The sequence below is a fragment of the Thamnophis sirtalis genome, unplaced genomic scaffold (genome assembly GCF_051295495.1).
Source record: "Thamnophis sirtalis isolate CommonGarterSnake01/CBP01778 unplaced genomic scaffold, rThaSir2_p1.2 scaffold_1, whole genome shotgun sequence".
Taxonomy (NCBI): domain Eukaryota; kingdom Metazoa; phylum Chordata; class Lepidosauria; order Squamata; family Natricidae; genus Thamnophis; species Thamnophis sirtalis.
Window position 1 is genome coordinate 163,383,908 of NW_028261381.1, and position 13,855 is coordinate 163,397,762.

The 13,855-nt window shown below is 38.3% G+C and overlaps 1 protein-coding gene across 2 annotated transcripts in view; it reads left to right on the forward strand.

Moving 5' to 3' along the window:
- Positions 1-13,855, forward strand: part of PTBP1 (polypyrimidine tract binding protein 1) — a 38,940-nt gene that overhangs the window by 12,125 nt on the left and 12,960 nt on the right. The window contains exons 3-10 of one of the 2 annotated variants that reach the window (XM_014072766.2): positions 1,235-1,310; positions 3,654-3,826; positions 4,028-4,174; positions 5,263-5,433; positions 6,623-6,733; positions 7,433-7,607; positions 10,901-10,975; positions 12,447-12,595. In XM_014072766.2, coding sequence (XP_013928241.1) covers positions 1,235-1,310; positions 3,654-3,826; positions 4,028-4,174; positions 5,263-5,433; positions 6,623-6,733; positions 7,433-7,607; positions 10,901-10,975; positions 12,447-12,595 — 1,077 coding nt within the window. The remainder of the gene's footprint in view (positions 1-1,234; positions 1,311-3,653; positions 3,827-4,027; positions 4,175-5,262; positions 5,434-6,622; positions 6,734-7,432; positions 7,608-10,900; positions 10,976-12,446; positions 12,596-13,855) is intronic. The other variant, XM_087702394.1, reaches the window with a different exon arrangement.

A 13,855-nucleotide genomic window follows, 5' to 3' on the forward strand; every position in this document is an offset into this window, starting at 1 on the left:
GTCCTTGTACTTTTCACCTTCGTCAGATCATAATATTCAGCTCCCAATTTGGATAAACATCTGTTTTGATTTGTTATGGACATGGGGCAAACTGGTTGACATAAAAGACTTTCAATGTTGTTTTTTTTAAATCCAATGTTTTACAGAGCTTGGTTATGTAGGCATTACTAAATCGCTATTACTGAGAAAGCAGATGGGAATTAGTAAGGACGGACAGAATCCTGCAAATTTACTCATTCAACATGCTCATCCAAAAATGCTATGATTAGACCACTCCAATATATCTAGTAATTTGCAGATCCTATTAGTCAAGAATTTTCCCTAGTTCCCCTTATCTGTCTTCTAACTACAATGCTTTCTCAAATAAAGAAATAATACTATTTTTGCAAACTTGCAGCATGTATTCTTTAAGCTTCTGCTGCAATTTAAATATCTCACCCATCTGATTGACTTTATCAAACTTTGTCCAAATTTCTGCTAAATATTCCTCTTAAAATAAGAGGTGGGCTGTCTGCCTGAGAAAATGCTTGAACTCAAAAATGTTGCCAGACTCATTTGCACCTGAAGATTTTAACCCCCTAGCCTTCATATTGATAGAGCAAGTAGATGTGATTTGCTAATTTTATAGTGCAGCTTGAGTCACCGTGCCCCATAAATGCCTTCCCCTTTTTCTGTCACCTTTGGGGCAAAAGATGCTGCTTTTGAAAAACACATTTTGAGAACAAACTCAATTTCACATGCTTTAATTGGTTTGCTGTCCATCTAAGAATCTATTTCCTTTTTCATATGCGAGTAGTATCTCACTTTTTCACTAATGTTTCACTCAAATAAAACAAAATTGTTTCAAAGTGGATTGAAATGCAAATCTTGACTTTACCTTCATGTTGCAAAGCCAAGCTATGGCTCTTTGTTGTTCCCTTGCTTTAAGAGAGGAAGGCTGCAGCCTAAACAATCATTCAAATAAATTGTTTCTTTTCTTATATTTTCAGAATATAAATCTTACTCTTGGTTATGGGCACTGTTGGAGTTGCTCTGTTCCTTGCTTGTATGGTTCTTAACATGTCGTTGCTGATTCCATTATATCTAGGGTTGAGTAGAATATCAAGCTTTCCCTTTACTTTCTCCACCCATCTCGGTTTCTCTACCACTTTTAATTCTTGTTTTCATAGCACCTGAATAGAAATTAGCAAAGTGCTGTCAACTTACTTTTTTTCCCTTTCTGTTTCTCTTTCAGCGGGGATCTGACGAACTTTTTTCTACTTGTGTCACTAACGGACCCTTTATCATGAGCAGCAACTCTGCTTCTGCAGGTAACACTGATAGCCCCAAGAATTTAACATTTCTTTAACATTTACTTGCCAGGGGAAATTGACCTCTAAGGCAACCTGAATACTTAATATTCCAGTCACTTAGTAGCAACTGGCTCCAAAGGAGCTTTTGCTGCCATTTATTAAAGGGTTTCAGCAGTCTTAAGTTCCCTAGTGCTGATACCTGAAATTGTGTCTCAAGTTTTATATAGGTGATTAATGCAGATGAAATATTTTGCATAGCTTAGAAGAGCAAGTAACAAACATTTGCAGAAAAAAAGGAAATGATTGCAAAATGGACTTGTCTTCGTGAAAGGGTTATTTTCTGAATATGTGACACACACACTGGTAAGATCACTGTATAGAGGCTATTTTCTGATGTCTGCAACTGAATAGTATTTGTTTGAAGTGTACTGGAGGTTTTTATTTTGGTCTTGTTCTTACCTTCACTGTTGTGCCTACAGTCTTGTTTCATCAGAGTTCCCTCTTAAGACTAGCTTTTGGGCATTCTGTAGAAAATTATTGCTGAAGAATGATTTTATTCTGAATATTTAACCATGTTTTACAAAGCCAGTCAATATTTTCTGGTCTGGTGTTTGTTTGTTTATTTAAAGAGATTGCTCAACACTGGGCAGCTTAAAAGGATAGAGAACAAAAAAAACATGTCCGGACACAGCACACACCAAATAATACAAAATACAACCAATAGCAGTTCTATAACCTCCTTACCCCAAGACCAAGTTTTGAAAGACATTTGAAAAAATAGGGAGATGGTTACAGAAATTTTGGGAAGGGATATTGTTCCAGAAGGCAGGTTTCATGACAGAACACCCTTTCCAGATCCTGATGGATGGCATCAAGCTCACCAACTCTGCCTGATATTGCTAGTTAGGCAGAAACTATGGGAGTAGATGGTCTTTCAAGTAATCCAATGCCTGTATCCTGAAGGGCTTTAAAAGTGATAACCAGACCTTGAACTGTACTTGGAAACCACCTGATAACCAGTGACGTAGTGGTGCAACATGGACATACTGGGGCATGCCATCACTATTGGCATGATTGCATTCTGGATCAGCTTATTAAGTTATAAATTGCTTATTTTTGCTTGTTTGCTTGCCTTGTACTTTATATTGCTGGTATTAGTCTCTAGAACTAGGCGACTGAATTAAAAGTAAAATGAAATTGTAAAGTTGCTCTCACTGTCTCTAGATCATGATATCTTTGTATTGAAACATATGCTTAAGTGCCTCATGCCCAACTCTGTTGGAGTATAAAAATGCTATTGTATTGATCAACTGTGATTATGGAAGCATTATGAAATTGCTGTTATTAGGGCTAGGTGATTAGCTAGTGAACATGTTCTTAAGCTGTATGTAATAGTTTTAAAGCACCATTGGTTGCCAATCTTAAATTGCTACTGTTGGTTGCAAGTTGCCCTACAGCAAACAGACATGGAAGTAAATCTATGTAGGAGTTGAAATTCCCATCTGGGTTTAAATTATGAGTAAGGTAAGGTAATTTTATGATTATCGGTATATAGGTTATTACAGTGTACAAACTACTACAGTGACTGCTGGTAGCAAAACCTGAAGTAGAAGTTTACTGGATTACTTTTTTATATACTGTACTTATATGGCCATGTCAATATAATTATACTAAGCAATCTTATTAGAATAAATTAGTCTGTTCCATAAGTAACAGTTTTGCTGATGTGGATATTGGGAAATTTGAAATTGTGTCATACAAATTTTCATCGCATAGGTATTATGAGTTGATGTATACATTTACAAAATGGCTGCACTGGGGAGAATAACCTAAATAGTGTGCAAGATTAATATCCATGAATCCATTAGACTCCAGGATATCCTGTAGCACTGTAATTTGACTTTGTTTTTTATGGCAAAGTCAAACAATTACCTGCCATTTTATTTTCTAAAAAGATGCCTGTAAATCTTATGAATAATGAAGCCCTGGGGAACTTTTGGAAATAGTGGTTTTGGAGAGATGTTATTTACTGTATTGGTTAATTTGATGTTCCATACCAGTTTTTAAATAGGGTATAGGCTTTTAAAAATGAAAAATTGATGGGAGCTCTATGCAGATACACTGGTGGGCATCAGATTGTTCATTACTGCTAAAATCTAACAAACTGAAGAGTGTTTGGAGTCGATTAAATTTATAATATGATCAGGCTTGCTAGGACTCCTTAAAAAGGAAGTTGTCATATAGTAGTTTTGAACAGAAGCAGTGAAGTGACTGCAACTTTTTTTCATCTTGTGTGTGATAAATGCACTATTTGTCTTGATTGTAGCAGAAACTACCTATTATTGTGTAATCTTTTTGTAGCCAATGGAAATGATAGCAAAAAATTCAAAGGTGACAGCAGAAGTGCAGGAGTTCCATCAAGAGTAATCCATATCCGTAAATTACCTAGTGACGTGACAGAAGCTGAGGTTATTTCCTTGGGATTGCCTTTTGGGAAGGTCACAAACCTATTAATGTTAAAAGGAAAAAATCAGGTAAGCCATTTTCAGATGTATTTATTTTTTAAAGAAAATTTAGTTTAGCTATGCCAAAACTTTGGCTCTATTTTGATTTAAAGGCTTATCTGCCTATAGGAGAATAGAGACAGCTTTTTAAAAATTGATTCGCAGGTTGTGGTTAGAAATCTTTGTGAAAATGCAATATAATTTGTTTTGTTCCTTATAATCCTTTACCAGGCTTTTATAGAAATGAACACAGAAGAAGCAGCTAATACTATGGTTAGCTACTACACCACAATTGCTCCTGTCCTCCGGAGTCAGCAGATCTACATCCAATTTTCTAATCACAAAGAATTGAAGACAGATAACTCTCCAAACCAGGCAGTGAGTCAAAATTTAGAATAGTACAGATATTCTATTAGAAATATTATTTTCAAACATGTTATACCACAATTTGTATTTGTAAGGACAGGGAATCAAATGATAGAGCCCATTGGAGTTGGGCAGCTATAACAAATTTGAAGGAATAATTAAGTAAAATAATAGTCAAGAGCCCAAGTGTCAAACTCTATCACGACATTTTGTTTTTGTGGAGCATGGGTGGGCGTGGCCTGCACATGATGCATGTGGCCCACGGGCCGCCAGTTTGACAGGCCTGGTCAAGTAGGATGTCCTTAGTTAACAACCACTCGTTCAATGGCAGCACTGAATGAATAGTACTTAAAGTTGTTGACAGTAGTCCTGTCGAGTAGTCCTTTAAACAGCCGGCACACTTATGATGATTGCAGCATCCCGTGGCTGTGTGATTACCATCTATGACCTTCTCTGCTGACTTCCCACAAGCAAAATCAATGGGGAAGCTAGCAGGTAAGATTGCTCCCTCTCCCATAGGTTTTTCTTCCAAGGGGCCCTGCTATACAAACTAAGACTCCAGGGATCTTGTACTCGCCCGTTTACAAGCCACCTAAGAAAAGGTTTGTTGTGACTGGGTCTTGCTGGCTTCTCTGTTAGCTTTGCTTGTTGGAAGGCACCTGGCAGGAAGTTGCAATATGAGGTTCTTCTCTTAATGACCTGCCACATTCACTGATGGGTATTTGATTGCTGTCACAGAGCATCATACAGTTGCATTGCTTAGTGATGGAAATTCTGGTCCTAATGAACATTGTTAAATGAGGACTACTGTTGCTGTATTCCAGTTTCTTTTTATGTTTGCATATCTGCACATTGAAAAACACAAAACATATATGAAGAGCAGATAGCCAGGCTTCTTCGTAATAATTTGTTGTGCATCATCCCTTCATAAAGGGCAGAATCCCAAGACAACGTCTCTAGAATTTCTTTCTTCATAAAATAGCAACTGTCATATTTGAGAGAGAGTGAAAGAAAATAATTTTGCTAGTATAGGATAATGGATATGTGATTTTCCCCCTATTTTCTATTTTATTGACACATTATAACTTTTGTTTCCATAGCGTGCTCAAGCAGCCTTGCAAGCAGTAAATTCTGTCCAGTCAGGGAATCTGGCACTGTCTGCTTCTGCTGCAGCTGTGGATGCTGGTATGGCCATGGCTGGTCAGAGCCCAGTCCTGAGGATCATTGTGGAAAACCTCTTCTATCCTGTTACTCTAGATGTTCTCCATCAGGTGAGATGTGACTTCCAGCTTTCAATGGCCAGCATGTGGCAGAGAATTAGCTGTGATAACTTGTGATAACAAGTGGCCTGACTATTTATGGTTTCTTTCATAATCTTCACACTGTTTTTTTCTTGACATTTGCTTAGATTAAGAGCATATACAATATATTCTTACTTACATGGCATGATTTTTATTTCCATCCTTACAAAATAGATTGGATTCTTGAGGTCCAAGCTGCTTTTGTGTTAGATCCTCTAACCTTTCTTTCTCCCACCTAATAATTGACTCTAGCTTCTGTTTTTACTGTTTATTGTGCTTATTGGGGCTAGTGGGAATTGCACTACAAACACCTTCAGATTAAGGAACATTGTTCTAGTTACCATGTGTAATTAGCTTTTATTCACAATGGGTGCATTAGGGAAAATTCTGATATGCCTTTTGGATAAAACTGGCATGTGCCCATGTAAATAAGAGTACCTATGTCCTTATCAGTTAATATGGTACACATTGCTATATATATTAGATATTGTTTCACAAGGGCTGTGTAACACTTTGGATTTAATCCTTGGAAAATGTTTTTGAAAATAAATGTTCTCAAATATGGCACCTCTTTGTAATACCTTAAAGAAGCTGAGGTGTTTTGCTTAGATGATATAAAAAAACAATCTTCAGATGTATTGATGTATCTTTTGTGGATTGAATCCAAACCACGGTGTGGCCATAATGCTTACATGTTAAAAAAAAATTATCCAGTCTTTCTAAAATATTAGCAGAAAGAAAAGCACGGGGGATCATGTTTCTGTCTGTAACTGTTTACAGGCAGGCTTTGCTCTGGAAGAAGTGATCGGTTCACTGCATGCAAAATGAAGGAAATGTTGGGGAAGAGACCTACAAGGTTTCTTTTTACTGTACCTCTAGTGCCACCTAGAGTTGCTAAATTCAAGATGGAATTGCAAAAAATGGGATCTGCCCCTTGAGACTGGGCAAAGATGTCTTATGTAATGTAACTTCTTCCTCACAAGGAATTTGTCAGTAGCTCCTCATATGTTTGAATCTTTTGGCTTTTTCCTCTGGAAGGGGAAGTTTGTGGTGCAATTCTGTTGTGTTAAGTTGTCATCATTCCCAAACCTATTTCACACTTGCAGAGAAGGCTTGGAAGCGATTGCTTTATGATGTCTTGTGTTTTGTGCAAACACAGATTTTCTCCAAATTTGGGACAGTGCTGAAAATAATCACATTTACCAAGAATAACCAGTTTCAAGCACTCTTGCAATATGCAGACCCTGTCAGTGCCCAGCATGCCAAATTGGTGAGTTCTTTCCTAGTTTCTGTTTCTATAATGTCTTCAACGTATTACAAGAAGCAAGCCTATGCAGCAGAACCAAACTAAAACCATTGTGACTAGTACTGACTGGGATATTTTAGGTGACTTAGAAGAGAACCTCTAAGTCACCCAAAACCATTGTGAATTTTAGAAAATTAAGAGATCCGTGCAAGTTTTAAACATAGAGTTTTAAGTTGTTAATTGGGATGGGAATTTTGAAAGTGCTTAAATCTGAAAAATATAATTACATTGACCAGGTAAGGTCAATGTAATTGACCTTATAATACCTATCCCTTAACACAAGTATCTTTAGGAAGATGGGAATCTTGCTAAAACTACATAGTAGAGAAAGGCATTGGTGGAAAAGCAGAACAAGTGCTACTGATTTCTATCCTCTGAGACATTGCCTACTCCTGTGTACTCTTTCCAGAGCAATAAAGGATTGTTCTGGATTAGCTTTTAGCTACAGCATTGTATCACGTTATAATGTACATTACTCAGAGATTTAATCTCATGTTCATCTAAATGTAACCTTCAAGTCTTTGCAAACAATTGTATGGTCACTCTCTTAAAAGTTCATCTCTTAAGATTATTTCTCAGTTTTATACATTGGATGGATGTGGAGTCTAGAATGTTTTTCCTGAAGTAACTTCCTTGACTTAGATATACTCTGGTTTCCTATAGTCTCTTGATGGGCAGAACATCTACAATGCTTGCTGCACCCTCCGCATTGACTTTTCCAAACTCACAAGCCTCAATGTAAAATACAACAATGATAAGAGCAGAGATTACACCAGGCCAGACTTGCCTTCTGGAGACAACCAACCTTCCCTTGATCAGACCATGGCAGCCGCTTTTGGTAAGGGATTAAGAAGATTTTAACTGGGAAATCTGGGATAATATTTCTTATTCTTAGCAATAATTAATTCGCAAAGGACTAAGGACATACAGCATGACAAACACAAATTGCTAATGTAGCTACAAGCTTCCTTTCTGCTACCTTGTGGCAAATCCCAAACAACTAGGTACAGATAGTCCACAACTTATGATTGTTTGTTTCCCAACAGTTCCAAGTTGCAATGACCTCAGGAAAAGTAAATTACAACCGTTGCAGACTCATTGGGCATGTGTTTGGGTGTTTTGCAACTGGCTTGCATTTATAATAATTGCAACATCTTACAGTCAATTTGTGACCTTCTCAACCCGCTTCAAACAGGCTGCTTGGTGACCATGATGACCCCCGTAAAAAGAAGTCATAAAATTGGGGTCCAGTCACACAATAACTTGCTTAATGACCATTACTTACCGACTAAAATTCCGGGTTGTGGCTGTTAAATAAAGGGCTGTATTTTTTTTCAATTGTTAATAGGTGACAATATTAATATCCAAATCCAACAATTAGATAGTTCAATCTCTAAGAACAGTAAACAACAAATGAAATAAGATGTTTTAAGTTATATTATCATTTATAAATAGATTCCCAGTACAGTTAAGCCTTTCATATGTCTTTCTCCTTCACATACATAAAAATCCCTTGATGTAAAAGATACAGGCGAAACTCGAAAAATTAGAATATCGTGCAAAAGTTCATTTGTTTCAGTAATGCAACATAAAAGGTGAAACTAATATATGAGATAAGACTCATTTCATGCAAAGCAAGATAGTTCAAGCCATGATTTGTCATAATTGTGATGATTATGGCGTACAGCTCATGAAAACCCCAAATCCACCATCTCAGAAAATTAGAATATTACATGCAATCAATAAAACAAGGATTGGACATAGAACAATATTAGACCTCTGAAAAGTATAAGCATGCATATGTACTCAATACTTGGTTTGGGCCCCTTTTGCAGCAATTACTGCCTCAATGCGGCGTGGCATGGAAGCTATCAGCCTGTGGCACTGCTGAGGTGTTATGGAAGATCAAGATGCTTCAATAGCGGCCTTTAGCTCTTCTGCATTGTTTGGTCTCATGTCTCATGTTTCTCTTGGCAACGCCCCATAGATTCTCTATAGGGTTCAGATCAGGCGAGTTTGCTGGCCAATCAAGCACAGTAATCCAACAGTCATAGAACCAGGTTTTGGTGCTTTTGGCAGTGTGGGCAGCTGGAAAATGAAGCCAGCATCCCCATAAATCTCGTCTGCAGAAGGAAGCATGAAGTGCTCCAAAATCTCCTTGTAGACGGCTGCGTTTATCCTGATCTTAATGAAGCACAGTGGTCCAAAGTCCTGTTGCTCAGTGGTCCAAAGTCCTATTTTCTGATGAGAGCAACTTTTGCCAAAAGCACCAAAACCTGGTTCAATGACTGTGGGATTACTGTGCTTGATTGGCCAGCAAACTCGTCTGACCTGAACCCCATAGAGAATCTATGGGGCGTTGCCAAGAGAAACATGAGAGACATGAGACCGAACAATGCAGAAGAGCTGAAGGCCGCTATTGAAGCATCCTGATCTTGCATAATACCTCAGCAGTACCACAGGCTGATAGCTTCCATGACACACCGCATTGAGGCAGTAATTGCTGCAAAAGGGGCCCAAACCAAGTACGGAGTACATATGCATGCTTATACTTTTCAGACGTCCAATATTGTTCTATGTTCAATCCTTGTTTTATTGATTGCATGTAATATTTTAATTTTCTGAGATGGTGGATTTGGGGTTTTCATGAGCAATTATGACAAATCACGGCTTGAACTATCTTGCTTTGCATGTAATGAGTCTTATCTCATATATTAGTTTCACCTTTTAAACTGCATTACTGAAATAAATGAACTTTTGCACGATATTCTAATTTTTCGCATTTCACCTGTATATCATGTATTTGTATTTGTATTTATTATGCATTTATAGGCCGCCCTTTTCCCTGAGGGGACTTAGGGCGGCTTACAATAAAAGGGGAAAGGGAGTGTAGGACAAATACAAAAAGAAATGTGAGCGAGAATAAATTAAACAATAAAACACAACATTCACTCGACATTCGGGAGGGGCTAAAGTAAAAACTTATCCCCAGGCCTGACGGGCTAGCCAGATCTTGAGGGCTGTGCGGAAGGCCTGGACGGTGGTGAGGGTGCGGATCTCCACGGGGAGATTGTTCCATAGCGTGTTCCATGTGTTGAGTGGTGTTCTAGAGGCACCTGAGGCTTTATTGATCAGGAAAGAAAAGACTTTGGGGAATTTCCTTCATTTCCTGTGAGACAACTGTTTATGAAGAGTAAAACATGTGGCACATTTATGGTAAAGTGAGTGGGCCAACGTCTTTACTGGAAATAATTGGCAGAGTGAACTCTGTATTGTGGAAATTTACTTTACAGATTTAAAATGTCAAAAGTTGTTTAAGCATTTTATTTTGCTCTAAAAAAGATTACAGAGATTTCTGATTTTCTTTCCTTCCGAGGGAAATTTACTTGTCAAATGTACCTCTTTATAATACAGCTTTCCAGGCATTCCCCACAGAAATTTTTGCATTTCTAGTTTTACAAATACCTGTGAAGAAAAATGTAATTAAGCTTTATTTATAGTTTATATCAACTGTTACCAGAATACCCAATCCAAAAGGAAACTATGAACAGATTGAACAATTAAAACAGTTAAATTAGTTCAGTTGCCTCTAAGAACATTTGTAAATCTTACACAATGCAGAGAAGTAACAATCCTGCCAATTAACATATATTGGAAACCAGTTGTCCTGATGGCAATGACAGTTTATTAAACTTCCTACACCTTCCTGTGAAGGGACAAGTCTGAAATATTGATCCAAAAGAGGATAACAATAGCACTTGGACTTATATACCACTTCATAGCATTTTACAGTTCTCACTGTAAAACAGTGGTGTTACAGAGTCGGCATGTTGCTCCCAACAATCTAGGTCCTCATTTTTCTGACCTCAGAAGGATGGAAGGTTGAGTTGGTAAGGATCAAATTCCTGGCAGTGAGCTGAATTAGCCTACTCTATGCTAACCACTGCACCCCTACGGTTCCTAGGATGTTAGTTAAGGGGAATGAGACTAGTATGCTTTTCAAAATAGGGATTGTGTGTGTGGGAGAGATGGAGAGAGATGCAGTGAGATACCTTGGTTAAAATGTGCCCTAGTATGGATAACTGGAGTTTGTCATGTCTAATGAACTAACCAATCTTTTCTATTTTGTAGGTGCTCCAGGGATCATTTCAGCCTCTCCTTACTCAGGAGCTGGCTTCCCTCCTGCTTTTGCAATTCCTCAAGCAGGTACTGTTTCTTTAAACATTGCTCATGCTTTTGTTGTACCATTGCCCTTCCTCCTCCCTCTTATTTTGGACTCCTAAATGTTAGTAGCAGATTGGGAATAGTAATCAGCACCATTTGAAAAATCTATGACCACGGGCTTATAAGGTTCCTATATTCTGTGATGATCCTTTTCACTATGGAAATTGCATTAACATGTCCTTAGTTCCAGTAGTGGGTTTTCAATGTGCCCAAAGTCCTCTTACATGTAGTGGCTTAGATCCTAATGAGAATGTGCATTACATACCCTTTTTGTTTCAACATTTGCTTGGAACATTTTGTCCTAGTAAGAAAAACCATTCAGGTTGATTTACAGTATGGACGCCATAAAGGCAATAAATTAAAAAGAGTTTGCGTAGATAGCTAGGCCGTGGCAACATCTCAGTCTATCTGAACAAAATGTATTTTACCTTGAGGAAAGCACATGGGCATGTTGACTTTATAGTTGATAGGAAGGGAAGAGGCTGAAAAGTCTTAGATTTGAGATTTAGCCCTTTAGCAATAGCACTTAGACTTGTATATACCGCTTCACAGTGCTTTATAGTCCTCTCCAAGTGGTTTACAAAGTCAGCATATTCCCCCCAACAAACTGGGTCCTCATTTTACTGACCTTGGAAGGATGAGTCAACTTTGAGCAAGTGTAGAAATTCTAATAAATTTCTGTTAATAACTAGGTGGATTTTTTTATTATTAAATTTTGCTGGATATAGTGCTTGGAAGGGAATATTTGAAGCAGACAGTGATAATCCTTGCAAGATATACATATTTTCCTCCCATTGGTCCTATAAAAGATAAATAAGGCAGAACTATTCATATTCCCAAACAATAATCCCTGTTCTGATGGACTAAGGAGGTAAACGACTTTTATGTGCCCTTCAGGATTATGTGCTTTTGATACAATGGAATAAACTCGTGTTTGGATGCTTGTATTGGGATGATGTCATTTGTCAGTGACTGGAATGTACATAGTTATGGTTTTAATATCTGCATGATAAAAAAGAATGAGGCACTTCCAGCATGCCTTGGTGGAAAAAACGTACAAATGCACTGCTTTGTGTGTCATCTCCTTCCTGCTTCCCCTTCCCCCCCAGTGACTTTGCTTAAATAAGTCTATGAAATTTTGCAGAACTTGTTTAAAAGCAGATGTCTGAGTCGCACATCACCCAAGGAGAGCCAAATGCAGCCCAAGCACAAGGCTTATTCCCTCTGTCGGAAGCTGAGAGCAGAGTCCTGAGCAATGCCAGACCTGGAGATGCTTCAGCCCATTAATGTTTAAGCGTATCTGGTTTCTGGGTCCTTGAATGAAAGAAAATGCATACACTAAAGTACTTATTTTAAGAAACATGTTGGTCAAAGGTCCTTATTTCCACTGCAAGTCGTAGCAGGGAATGTGCTGTGGACTTCTCTACTGGTTAATACTTTTTAATTTTTTCAGGCCTCTCAGTTCCAAATGTACATGGAGCACTTGCTCCTTTGGCTATCCCATCAGCCGCAGCAGCCGCAGCTGCCGCAGGACGGCTTGCTATTCCCGGCTTTGCCGGGGCAGGGAACTCCGTTCTGCTGGTTAGCAATTTGAACGCAGAGGTTAGTGGAAGCCTTGTAATCTTTTCTCTCCAACTTATCTCATTTATTTTTTGCTTCCTTCCAATTTCTGACCTTGCTTCTTTCTGAACTATTCCTTCCCCCAAAAATCTTGTGCTGAAGCTTCAAATGCTGAATTTTTTTCTCTCTCCCCGAAATGGAGTGTCTAAAATCAAAGTCCAGCAGCTGATTCAAAAACAAATAAGGGGCATGGACTACTTGCCCTCAACCAATTAGTATGCCTTAGAAGTTGTCGTCCAGAATAGCTGTAGGCACACTCACCTGGGTTTGGATATTGGGTGGGCTGTGGGTAGAAGGCTTGACATTGTTGCTCCTCCCTTGATGTGAGCCAAAGGGTTTGCTGGCCTGCTCTCACTCCCCAAAGCAAAATTTTAAGACCATTGTGAAATTTTCCGCCGTACTTTTTACCCTATTGGTTTTGTCTCTACTTGGGTCTTCCTCACCACAGCAAAAATCCTGTAGTCCTCCCCGTCCTCCCCCCTGGCATGTTGTAACTTTCAAACCCTGCAGTTGGAGTGACAGTGTTCATTCTGTCCTCTTTATGGGTGCCTTGATCTTTGCCTCCCCTGCCAGCTTAGCTTCATTTTATCTTTTGCCAAGTATGTATTTCCTTTGACGTGCATTGATACATTTTCCTTTACCAAAATTCTTTAAAGTTGTGTGCCTTATTCTGTTCCTTAACTTCTTAAATAATTTTACATTTTCAGTTCCATTTAACTTTCTCCCCTTTTTGATTGAACCATTTGGCTGCCTTAAAATGGACCTTGAAGGCATGTTAAGCGATCCTCTGCACAAAGGATGTAATTCAATAGATCCACTTGGACTTTGAAGTGGGTTACTGAAGAAGTAGAAATTGCATTCGGTTTTGCCTCTGCAGTGAGCTTATTGCTTGGAACCCAGTGCTTAAAGCTATGCTTAAAAGTTAAATTTCTGCTTACATTACTTATGTAAGAAGCTCTACTGCAGAGGGATGGATGAAAGAATTATCCATTTGAAAATTAATAGGAAATTAACCATTTGTAATCCATTTTGTTGTTTTTACCTATCCACTGTAACTATTCTTTTCAGGACATGAGATTTTGCCAGCAATACTCAGCTCATTCCAGGACCCTCTGGAATCCTATGAACTGCTAGAATTCTGACAGCAGATCTCTCTTTTTCACTAGGAAAAAATTGGCATGAATGATCAGTTATAGAACAAATGCCCTAATTTGAGATCCCAGAGGAGGCTTGGATAATTGC